The sequence below is a fragment of the Cupressus sempervirens genome, chromosome 1 (genome assembly GCF_028749045.1).
Source record: "Cupressus sempervirens isolate cs-2001-9-10 chromosome 1, ASM2874904v1, whole genome shotgun sequence".
Lineage (NCBI taxonomy): Eukaryota > Viridiplantae > Streptophyta > Pinopsida > Cupressales > Cupressaceae > Cupressus > Cupressus sempervirens.
In genome coordinates this window covers 624927919-624941329 of record NC_143118.1, presented here as the reverse complement: position 1 = coordinate 624941329, position 13411 = coordinate 624927919, and the positions used below count along the sequence as shown (strand labels likewise).

At 37.4% G+C, this 13411-nt stretch overlaps 1 protein-coding gene across 1 annotated transcript in view; it reads left to right on the top strand.

Moving 5' to 3' along the window:
- Nucleotides 1-13411, top strand: part of LOC149579478 (glycine-rich domain-containing protein 1-like) — a 323178-nt gene that overhangs the window by 59183 nt on the left and 250584 nt on the right. The window contains exon 4 of the mRNA XM_089809026.1: nucleotides 5316-5789. Coding sequence (XP_089665152.1) covers nucleotides 5316-5789 — 474 coding nt within the window. The remainder of the gene's footprint in view (nucleotides 1-5315; nucleotides 5790-13411) is intronic.

Here is a 13411-nt window from a genome sequence, read left to right as displayed (position 1 = left end):
TGTTTAATATTGTATCCGTACAAAATCGTCCCAATGAATTTAAATGATATAATGTAACTATATCAACCAAAACATTGCACCTTCCAGAGAATATAGCTCAGAATAGAACACAAGACATGATACAATGTATTTCATTAATAATATTTAACCACTAGGTTCTATACAGGTAGCATATTACTTTCCATTTTCTCACAAGATAAAGTAAGCAAGTCCAGAAATGCGACGGGAGGGAGTAGTTATAGACTCGTTATGTTTGAATGTATTAGTGAGGAACTTTGACTTGTTACTGGAATCACAACCAACTGTTACTATAAACTGACATTAAATGGATGCCGTTAGATATGCTTGGGACTCAGTGTCACCTGCAAATTTGTCATTTAACACCAATATACTGCCCGACTACCAACCTCCTGCTAGAAAACTAAGTGCTGAAGGGAGCCCGACCTCTACACTGGGCGTGAGTGAAGTCGTGGTCTTTGAAAGTAGATGCCCGTTCCCTGCGTTCTCTACTGGAAACCCACGTAGCTATTATTTCAGGGTGGTGATAACCTGTGAGTTGACATAGAGGATATGGTTCAGAATGAAGCTCTCCTTAAGTTTGGGAACTAACTATTATCTGCCCTAGCGTGGAGCCTACAACAATACTGTCACGAATGTCCAGAACCTGTGTTACCCTCTGCAACCTATAACCTCCAATGTGCAACGATGGCAACAACCCGAGACCTTTGTACTTGACATGTGTGATGAGACATCTGTTGATGCTGAAAAGAGAGTGTCGTTTGAGTAATGGTGGGTAGATAAATGACGACTTAGTGTGAGACCAAGTCGTGGTGACTTACTTGATGTGAGGAGTGCCTCCTGCGATTGGAATGATTCACGTGAACTATTCTTGTTGGAAACCAACGTGAGGAACAATCCAATTACTACTGCTGCGTGAATAATGCTGCATCTATGGGGAATACTATTTGGAGTGAGTCGGCCTGTGAACTGGTGTGAGAAGGCGACAGGACTGTTACTAACTCCTCCAAATCCAACAGCTGTGTACTCCCTGCTGAACGTGGTCGTGGGGATGTATTACCACTAATGAAGGCCCAACCCATGAATTCTGTGGCAGCCTGCGACTTCAATACATACATCGTCAATAATTGTGGCAACTTCCCTTAACATGTGAGTGAATGCGTATGACTGTTGTGTTTTTGTTCAGACACCTGGTCTTGTTAAAATCCAAAGTCTGTTCCACATTCCTCTTTGTTTTAATATAGAAGATGGGCCAAAGTTCTTACATGCATAAACTCATGTTCTGAATGAAATAAATTGATTCCCCTGGAAGTATTAAAATCCATATAAATCATTAGTGTTGCACTCTACAAATAGATTCATGGTGCTTAGTCTTCGAATAATTGTACTATCGACCTGCAGGTTAGGGGTCCGTTTCAAAGTCACCGCACACTGAATTATTTCCCATGGTACACCATAAACCTAACACTCAAAATAATACTCCCCCAAAATACACGAAGCAAATAAAATACCAAAAGAAGGTTGATCTCAACTTCTTAGGCTTTCTTGTACTTCTATTATTCTAGAAATCTCTCCACACTATTATAAATACATTGTTATTGAACCTCATAGGCTGGCAAGACCTTTAGCTCTAATACCACTGTAATATCCCTTTCTGGATATTTTACTAAAAATCTTCGATATAAACGTGCAGATTTAAAACCGAACAGAAAGCCAATATTTGATATAGATTCCAGAACTTCAATCGATTTATAACCAATAGATTTGCATACAAGAAAACTTAGAAAAGTTTGTTTTATTCCTCCAATATTCAAAAGTACATATATAAACCAGGAGTTAACACAAATAACCGCCAAATACGTTACTGTATTATATAACAACAATACAACAACATGCAACAATCCAAATAATCCAATCTTATAAACAAAAATAACAGTCAGATTGGCAGATGTAGATAAAACCTGTAAGAAGGCTAGGTTTGTGTCCAACCTTCAAAAGCTTTTTCAAGGGTTTGCATCCTCAAAGAGATAACCAGTCACTATTTCCAGCTTCCAGATTAATATTTATTTTTAAATATTATCCTCTTCATAACTGCCCATGCGGAGCCTATTGTACCTTTATCACTTTTCCCAATGTGATACACGCCCTTTTAGGCAATGTGGGATAAAACACCTTTTTTGCCCTTTAGTCACTTAAGTGAACATAATACATTTTTAAAAATAAAGTGACAAGTTAAATGAACTTTTAAAGTCACTTAGTAAGTCATATAATCATCAGGCATCAAAATAATTGACCAAATGAACTCAGAGAAGCACGTGCAATAGCTCATTGGAAAGCTCTCGACGAGACGCTTCCAAATCAACATTGAGATACCAAGAATTCTGAGTTCAGTTTACTTACTAAAAATAGTAAGCATCCGGACAACCTGTCAAAACTGCTCTGTTGGGTCTGAAACTAGAAATGTCTAGGCCAAATCTTGAACTGAACCCCATAAAAAACTTTTTTGCCCCCGAAACTTAGGCGAAGTGAGCCGGCAACACAAAATTATAATGTCCTAGAAAAAAGGGACATTACAGGTTTAGTCAAATCACTCTTGATCTGGTTGAATTCGGACCTCTATATGATATTTCGCACCCTTTAATGATCTCATTTTCTGGAATAGATCAGCACTTTTCTTCCTTTGATCTGATTTTCAGGATAAAAGTGCCCATAAATTCTGAGTTTTATCGCCTTATCTCTGGAATTCCCTTTGAGGCTTGATTCCCTGCTAGGATCTTGATTTTTTTTGCCTTTTCTTTTGAGAAATTGCTCAGATTCTGATCTAAATTTGCCCAAATTTCTAATTCAAGTCGCTTTTTTCTGCTCTTAATCTTCCTTGGTCTGCCTTGAACCTTTCTGATTCTGCCCTTGATGTGAACATTCGCTCCTTAACTTCTGATTTCATCCACCCCTGCTCTGATTTTTAACTTTGCTTTCTTGAATTTCTCTTGGATAATAATTCAAGTCGCTTTTTTCTGCTCTTAATCTTCCTTGGTCTGCCTTGAACCTTTCTGATTCTGCCCTTGATGTGAATATTCGCTCCTTAACTTCTGATTTCATCCACCCCTGCTCTGATTTTTAACTTTGCTTTCTTGAATTTCTCTTGGATAAGTGTTTGAATGATGCCTTAGGATGAGTTCTTCAACCTCATATATCTAGGGTGCTTCATGAAGAAGTCATGTTAAATTTGACCTTTTACATTGGGGATAATGTATATGAACTTAAATGTTTCACTTGGAACCAGCATACCCATTTTTGTGATGTTGAGAAGCAATACCTATGTCAAGAAGATAGTTCTCTATCAGCCATGGTTTCAAAAAAGTGTGTTTGGTGTGCATGAGAAAATACTTCCTTTTGCATATCAACAAGAAAAAATGGCATATTTTTCATTACCATATGAACTAGAAGCATTGTCCTTTTGTTTTAATTCATATCATAAAGAGGTTAGCTGTTGTAGCAATGAGATGCCTTTGTGTGGGGAGAATTCTTGTTCCTCCAGAAGTTGATTTTTTTTTAATTGCTGACTTGCTTCCAACTTTTTTTACCCTTGTTATGTGCATGATCCACATATCATTAGATGAGTTGAGCACCTAAATTTTATGGTTGCCTTGCACTAAGCAAGTTGATAGAGAGGTGACTCTTCACTACATGGGTAGTATGTGTGACTTGATGCCTGCAACTGGGAGCTTCAATTGTTTCAAGTAAAACTAGGTACTAAAGGCATTTATGGTCTAAGGAAAATGACCTCCTTCATAATTAGGGAAATAATAATTTAGGTTTGTACAACATGTACATTTTGATTTAATAGATGTTTTCCAAGAAGTGCTTTGCACACTTAACATTCTCACTAGGGAAATACATAATTTAGGTCTTTTGTTGCTTTCCTCCGACTGCATTTTGCAAATTAACTATTTCATGGTGTTTATAGCCTTGTTCATTTTTTTCTAGGACTGGGACTCCTATGCCCATGGATGGTTAAGGCCTCTAGATTCCATTCTTAGCAAATAAACATCTTGCAAAAGTCACCAAAATTGTCACTTTGTGCCCCTGTTGTACTTTCTCACTAGCTATAATAGATTTGAGAGATCTACATGGGTAAATATGTCAAATGTAATTTTGGTTTTGGCTTTCCCTTTCCTTCACCTTACTCAATCACCCATATTCAAATTCCAAAAAATAATGTGAGGGTTATTTGCATTGTCTATCTTGTACAGTGCTCAAATGGGTGTGTCAAGATTAAATTTGACACAAATTCAAGGAAGATGTATTCAAGAATTTGACACAAATAGAATTACTATACAAAAATATATTTTCCAACTAATATATTATGTAATCATTTCTTTAAATCAAAATATTGTCCAATGAAATCTTAATGAATTTGCTTATTTTTGATAAGTTACATGCAAATAGATAAAAGAGTATTACTCAATCCTAGCTAAGGGTTTTAATTTTTAAGGAATTATCCACTTACAAATTTAATTTTCATAAAATATAAAATATTTGGGGACAAATAGAATCTATATCTAGGTAATGTGCATATGCATGTTTATGTACCAACAAGTTCGATAATGGTTAATTTATGGCTTATCCTTCCAAAACATGAAGAGCAATTCTTCTTCAAATGAATCTCATTCTCTTTTGAGCTCATCTGATTGATGTACATTTGTTTGGTCATGTGTCGATGGACGTATTTGTGCCATTTTTTCATATTGGAAATGAAGTGAGAGTAGGTTTTTATATGTAATCCCTCCTAGCTATTTCACTAGTGATAGCTTCTAGGATTGATACATGTGTCCTCATGTTCATTTATTTCTTTGGTGGTGTATTTGTAATGGATGCTCTTGCTGGGGTTTCAATCAATAATAGAGTTTACATTTAGATAAATGGTAATGTTTATCATTGGATTATATAATCCCTTACATAGTAACAACTAATTGGTCCTCAATGTTTAGTTTAGTTTTTTGACAATGTGCTGACAATCTTGGAAGTGATTCTCTTGATGGGATTTTAATTTATTATTCTTTTGTATTCTTGTGGATTACATTATCTCAACTAATAGGTCCTCATGGTAAGCTCTTCTAGTATTGCCATTGAACATAATTTTTTAATATATTGAAAACTTATTATCAATAAAAATGACAAACATAAATAATTTCTCAAAAGATTAATTAATTTGCAATAGGTAGCAATTTAATATTTGAAATTATAAAGCATGGCAATAAACTTTGAATTTCTCATTAGTTAGTTTATTTTTGCAGGTATGTGGACCTCACATGCTAGATGATCGATATTTGAAACATGCAGTAGAGAGGTATAAAGCCTTCTTATACTTGATTGAAAAATATTCTAGAGAGCTCAACGTGCAATGCCCTTTATTTGTACCCACTTGTGATATAGAGTTCATTTGGCACACTCACCAGTTGAAAGTGGAGGCATATAGAGAAGACATGGTTAAGGTACTAGGTAGAGTACTTCATTTTGATGGGACTAGTGAGCGAATGGGCATGGGGCAAATGTTGGATGAGGAGTTCAAACAAACTCAAGATTTATGGGAGAAAAGTTTTGGATTTCCTTATGAGAGAGCGGGTGCTACATACAAATATAACAAGTTAAATCCATTGCCCACACTGGGCTTACCTCTTATGCATCAACCCACACTTCAAGGATCTCAAGATGTTCTTAGCCTACAATTTCAACAAGAAGGTTACCTCAAGAAAAGAATAATTATGGAGGTGAGAATTTATAGGTTCACTGAAAAATATTTGAATATATTTTATATTGTCAATTATCTTTTAAGATTTCTTAAATATGAATATGGTAATTTTAATAGTGTATTATTATTATACTGTATCAGAAGTCTTTTAAGTGCTATAAAAATGTGACTCAAAGATCAATTTAGTAATTTAAAAATTCTCATAGAGACACTCAACATATCGCACAGAATATTAAGTGGGTAGAATAAACAACCAGCAGGTGCACAAAGTGACAACAAAAGCAAAAGGAAGATCATAATGAATACAAAAAGCATACTTTATTCAATCACAGTAAGATTACACACACATGGGCCTTTTATTGAACGATGGAAACTATCAACCTAAATACCTTATGTAATGACTCTAGTTTATAATTAACCCCAGCCCAATCACAAAAAAAATACACTCTCAGATACTAGCTGATCCTTGCATCAAACTCTTCTAGCTCTTTGAAATTTAAGTACTCCTTTATAATTCTGCCCTATGAACACTGGCCTTCATCTATGAACTGAAACTTGGAATTGAACTTTCTACGTCAGTGACCATAGATAATTGCCACCTCAAGAAGTTGAACCATCACAACAGCCGACTCAAAACATTTCTGTTTCAGATTATAGATGTGGAACAACCAGTAAAAAAATAGCTTCAACCAGTCATTAATCATTTGCAGGAAAACAAATTGATAAATGTCGAAATCATCACAACAACGGGGCATGTAGAAAAAATGTGAGGGTGTACAGGATCATAAAACATAAAACAAAAGTCGCACAATGAACAGAAAGATTATTGAAGTCTCCACCTAAAAACACCCACTTGCATGACAATGCAAATGATCAATGGTGCTCTTGCAATTTTTCTGCATTAATTCTTTGGTGGCATGACTAGGATGCTTGTAGAAAAACCTTTGGCACAGCGTGTACAAAAGTCACATCCAAGAAAGTTACCCAGTGACCATTCCTATGGTCATGCAAATGCAATGCAAGATTGCACAAGTTGAAAAAAAAGTTTCCCAACACCACCAAGGAAAAGAAAACTAAAACTAAAACTAAAACACCAAGGAAACATTAAATGAACAAAGGCATGCAAACATGTAATAGGTGCACAGGAAATCATATATCGAAGGAGAAATTTGTTGGATGATGTCAGATTACATGACACCTAGGATGCTTTCCATCAGACACCTTGATTGAAAAGATTGTGAGTGTGGATCCAAAATTTATGCAGTTTCCTCTCATTGCTTTGAAGGCACTTGCTTTTTCTAATCTACAATACATACAATTGTGCATTAACTATACAGTCTAGCACAAGGTAGGATATAGATAAAACAACATTAAATGTCAAAGAGGTATTCAAACCTTTTGGTAATTCAATTTCATACATATTTTGTCTAGATCTACATAAGACTTGACACAAAGCAAATTTTTGGGGCTTCAACATATGATATGTTCCCTTGGGAAATCACTCCTTCCTCAGATGGGCTCTTACTACTACTCCGTTTCAGTAATTTTATCTCTTTTGTATTCATTTATGTGCTCTTTATACATGATGCTGCATTCCTCATGCTGCTCCTTGCTTGTGCATGAACTACTGTGTGCTGCACAAAGTCAGTTTCTATGCTCATCATCTCCCACCCTCAATAGATATGCAAGACCTATTGGAGATGTCCCATACGCCATTCAAAGTGATGTCTTCCTTGTAAACATATTCATTAAATTGTTAGACATAATCTCTACTAGTGACAAGATGGAGTCTGACTACATGGTGTTCTACCCCACTAAACAATTGGGTAAGTTGCTAAAAATTTAAATGACAAATGCTATATGTTCATCTATCTATGGATGATAAGTAGATTGTAATTGAGTTGTTTGCCCAATTGCTTCCAAACTATGCACCAAAAAATGGCTTTTCGACTTAGAATATCTATCCAAATCAATGCTCCACAATAACCCATGCAAACATGCTCTCATTGGAAAAAAATTCAAAACCCTCGGTGCATCATTTGACTTATAACAAGGAATGAAATGTCATTTTCTAAAATTTATTAACTACTAGAATGATGGAGTCAACAAGCCAAGGTTCAAATTCATGGACAACTTATCCCAAGGTCTATATGGTGTGCATAGTGGTTTGTACAATCTAGTACTCCCCACAAATCATTTTTTTATCTGAAATGTTTTACAACTTTCATGATATATTTGTACATCTTACACAAACTTGCATGTAGTATGTCTACTCTGGCATGGTCTACATGTCTATGCCAAAGAAGACTAACTTTGCCAATATGCAATTCAGAAATGAGGTTCCTCCTCATTGAATTGCTAAGAAGTACAAACCATGTTTGCTCGAACATAAATCCCTATTGCTATATCTAGTCTTCAAATAGGCCTCTAGCCCTAGTTCATGGATTCATGCATATGTACCATGTACTTACAGAATCTAGATTTATAGAATATGAATCCTTCACCAATTCCATACCCATGATTTGAACAATCATCATGGACAATGATGCTTGTCTCTTAGTATCTCAATCTTATCGGTTTTATTGGTGCGGTGCTTCAACACAAAAGAGTTGCCTTGCAAATATTCTAGTTGTGTCTTTGCTTTGATTTGTTGTTTATGAATTTTGGCATTTGATGGTCTATGCAACACAAAATCTTTGGTAGTGCCTCTGCTTATGGAATTCTTGCACTATGGCATAGAACTCTTGGTTATTGATAGAGTACATATGGCTAGCCTCATCTAATTTATTCCTAAACTTTATGATTGGTCTACCTATTGGAAAGTTGGCTAATGTGAATAGTTAGATGTTGTCATTTATGACAACACTATTTGCAGTTAAGGCCGCTCATGATTAAGATATAGCTTTGGAAATATGACAGCTGAGAAAGATCAAATAATTGACTAAACGATATACCCAAGAGATCATTGGCCAGTGGTACAAGAGCACACCAAAGCAATTTTGGCTTGTAATAACCTTAGCTAGGTCATGGATTGAATAAGGACCATTTGAGGGTCCATTAGGTGTGTTTGTGGAAGTTTGTTAGTGTGTGAAAGTCATTACCTAACTTAAGCAAGAAGTTGTCATATTGTTGGCCAAAAGTTGCCAAATAGGCCAAAATGGGCATAGTACACAAAAAAGATCCAAAATGCTTAAAATGAGGTATTTTGGTGGTGGACATGCTTAGGGCATGATTTCACATTATTCTGCATTCATAGGAATCATAGTTGTTAAGAGAAATGAAAAGTTGCTAATGCTGCAAAAATGTGGTCATGACAACATTTGCAATTTTGGAAAGTTGAATGACAACATTTTGCTAAAAGTTGCATTTCGAGGTAAAACAGTTATATGCCTAAACCAATTGTTGGAGCAGCTGAAGGGGACATATTTACGCTCTCCCAAGCAATTGAACAAGGGTTGGATGGAATTCTTGAAGTTTGAGCAATATAGTTGAAGCATATTTTCTGGCAATTTTGTCACAATCTCCTTGCAACTCGAGAAAACCGAGCGTAATGGATTGAAACTTCAAGTTCTTAGTTGTAGATAGATAGTTTAATTCATTTTCTTTCTCTGTGTCCTTTGGAATTAGAGTTTTGTACAACTTTGGTAGTCTGAATTAAATTCAAACTCTTTAGCGAGTTCATTGGCATGTACTGGGATTAGTCTAATAAAATGGTCATAACTTGAATTCTCACTGTAGAATCTTTATGGGCTTTTGAGGATCGATGGCAGAATCAATGTACTATATGTTCCCTTTTGGAGGAGTTTAAGAAACATATTTTGTTATTTTTAAAGTCTTGCCCTAGGCAAACTCGGCTATAGCCTGACTAGGGACAAGAAGCATCAATAGATTGTTGTTTGCAGGAGTGGATTGATTTGATCAATCCAATAACTTGTACGTGTCAAGGGAGTCTCTTTAGAGTCTTAGACAAAAATTTAGGATTGGTTGAATCCATTTGGGATGCCTACCCATTGAAAGATTGCAATTAGTTTATTTCCTTTGTAATTTGGCTCAGTTAGGGTTTAGTGCTATACGAATAGGCCAGAGACTTGAAACCCTAAAAATCTTGGAGTTTGCCCAAAAGTGTATCGGAAAGACAAATTTGTTCACAAGCTCATTTGGAAAGTTTTGAAGTTATAAGCTAAAAATCCATTTTGGAGGGCTTATTGAGACCTAGTAAGCCTATTAGTCATAAAAACTAGGATTCTTGAGATCGGTAAAAGAATGCTTCCAAGATCAAACCAAATGGAGGGTTTTGTGATTGAACCAGTTGATTTGAAGGCCAAATACTCTTGCAAGGTGTTGAGGAATGACCTAGGTGATTACTAGGTCAACTTACATTTGTGAGTTCAAAAATGAGAAATGTAGCTTTAATTGGTGGAGAGGCTCAAGTTGAGTTGGGAAGTGGATTGAATCCTCCCAAGAGTGAAGTGTAAAAGAGAAGAGAACCTCAGAAGGTCCTCAAATTGGTCGTAGTGTAGAGTTCAATGGAACTCATTTGAGAAGCCTCCCTACCAAATTGCTATCAAAGCCCTTAAGATTTGGGATGGTGAACTTTAGCGTATGTCAACAACAAAATCAGTGGGTGAATGCATCATGATTACCTATGCGGAGTTGGATAAGAAGGTAAAAGATTACTAAGCTAGAAACCAAACTTGGCGAAGTAGCAAATAAAGCAGAGAGAGTAACATTGAAAGTCATTGAAAAAGAGGAAAAATAGAGACTAAAGGAAGTCTCAGTAGAAGATGAGGTCCTTGAACTAGACCCTATTCTACAAGTGAAAGCATTTCTCAAGGCAATTAAGGCTTTAGGAAGTAAAATGTTGGAAGGCATGCCACTTTTTAGTGGAAAGATGAAGCTAGACTTGGTAATTGAATGGATAAAAAGGGATGAAAAACCACTTTGAATGTGAGGGCATTAATGAGACCCAAAAAGTGAAAGTTGCTAAAGAAAAGATTACTGAGCTAGAAACCAAACTTGGCGAAGTAGCAAATAAAGCAGAGAGAGTAACATTGAAAGTCATTGAAAAAGAGGAAAAATAGAGACTAAAGGAAGTCTCAGTAGAAGATGAGGTCCTTGAACTAGACCCTATTCTACAAGTGAAAGCATTTCTCAAGGCAATTAAGGCTTTAAGAAGTAAAATGTTGGAAGGCATGCCACTTTTTAGTGGAAAGATGAAGCAAGACTTGGTAATTGAATGGATAAAAAGGGATGAAAAACCACTTTGAATGTGAGGGCATTAATGAGACCCAAAAAGTGAAAGTTGCTAAATCAAGAATGAGGGGAGCTACTTTGACATGGTGGAAAATTGTACAAGTAGAGAGGGACAAAGGAGGCAAGAACCCTATAGCTAAAGGTATAGTGGCCAAGGTAAGAGAAACATACCTACCTAAGGAATATGAGATTCAACTCATTAGGAAGAGACAAAACCTAAGGCAAAGAGACCTAGATGTTAATGCCTATACAAAAGAATTTCAAACGTTGTGTTTATGGTCCAAGGTAACAGAGGATGAAAGAATTAAGGTTGCAAGATACCTAAATGGACTAAGATGGAACATCCAAGAAGAAATAAGTTTGCTAAGCCCCAAAACAATCCATAAGTGTTATCAAGTGGCACTTGAAGTGGAGGAGAATAGAAAGAAGAAACATGAACAAGCAAGTAGAGGCAAAGGTAGAGGAAGAGATAACAGAGGTCATAGAGTAAGCTATGGTGGAAGGAGCATAGATCAGAGACCCCAAGGCAAGTCGAAACTAACAAAAAAAAATGGTGAATCAAATAGAACAGGAAGTTACAACAAAGGAAGAGTTTCTAGCAGTAGAGGTAAATTCGGTGGATCAAGTAGAGGTTCTAGCACTAATAGCAACAGAGGTAGATTTGGTGGATCAGGCAAAGGTTTTTATTTTGCCAACATGAAATGCTATAATTGTAATCAGTTGGGACACCTTGCCTATAGGTGCCTTGAGAAAGCCTCTTCTTCCCAAGGTGATAAAGAGGATTAATTTTGTGCAAGAGGACAGTGCTAGGGTGAAATCCTTGAGGTGAACTTGGATTCAAAAGTTTGAGATAACTTGACAATTGTTTACCGTATGAATTAATTAAGCAATGCACACAGGAAATAGACACGAACACCGAACAACAAATAGCAGAACTCTTATTATTATTCGCATATACCAACAGTACATTATGCTTCGATGGTATGATATCTGATGATAAGATCTCACATGATGATTACAATGCTTCCCGAAGGGGTTATAAATACTTTCCGACGAACCTTCCCGAAGGTATCCGTCGGCCAGATACATCATGTCCGCTACAGACTATTTACCGTCGGCCACATAACAAGAACTTTCCCGAAGGGACCCGTCGGCTGATACACAATTTTCTTTCCGAAGGGACCCGTCGGCTGATACACAATTTCCTTTCCGAAAGGACCTGTCGGCCGATACACAATTTCCTTCCCGAAGGGACCCGTCGGCTGATACACAATTTCCTTCTCGAAGGGACCCATCGGCCGATACACAATTTCTACCGACGACATCATCCCCCCCGAAAAAGAAAAGTCGTCTCCTGACGACTACAAAACAAAACTCAAACAACTAATACAACAATATTGCCATATTACATTCACATTCATCCCGTTGCATCTATAGCCTTTGCTAACACAATACTAACTCCTCAAGCTGACCTTGATAGCCACCTGTGCTGCTTCCTCTGCTTCCAACTCCTCGGAACCTTGAGCCAAGTGTCACTGCACTGCCCCCAATTGGATGATCAGCTCCTCTCGAGCTCTCTACGCATCCACCAAGACAGCCTCACAGCCAACACCTGCTCCCACTGCCTCTGGTAGACAGACACTCCATGCCTGCAGCAACTTCAACTCTTCTCAATTGGTCAGACTCCCACGACTGATATCCGCAACGACTGGGGGTCCAGGGGGCAACGCCCCCGACGGGGTTGAGGGGCAACGCCCCCGCGGGGTCTTGGGGCCAAGACCAAATTAGCACTCTGAAACCCACACAAAACTGCACGGGACACACCATTTCTGTCATTTTCTGCTGATTCTACACTCTTTCTAGCAATCGCTGATGCTTCCCCTTCCCTATGGCATCATCTGATACTCATTCTGAGCAACTTGATTCTGTCGTCGTTTTTTTTTTTCTTTGGAAAACCTCCTGTCACCCTTCTGTGATGAAATCCGTACGGCTTCAATCTTGACACTGTCTGCTGATTGCATATGGATGCCTCCTTCCTGGAGCTGCCAAGCTCACGGGTTTTGATGAAACAATTCTGAAGGCGTCTTCACTCGGGTTTTGAATTCCTTCATCATTCGCATCATGTCCTTCTGGAGAGCACGGAATTTCTTGCTGCTTCCCTCATCATCGTCGCTGCTATCTTCTCCTGAAGGCTCATCGTTATCTGAATCCGATGAGCTAGTCTTCTTCTTTTTCTTTGTCTTCTGGTCACTTTCGAGGTTCATTGCCCGATTGTACGCTTCAATGTATGTCGATGGTGGCACAATCTTCATCTTCCTCCGCAGCTTCGGGTGAAGGCCTTCAATGAACCATCTTTTCTGGAGCCCATCTGCCGGTTTATTCTCCATT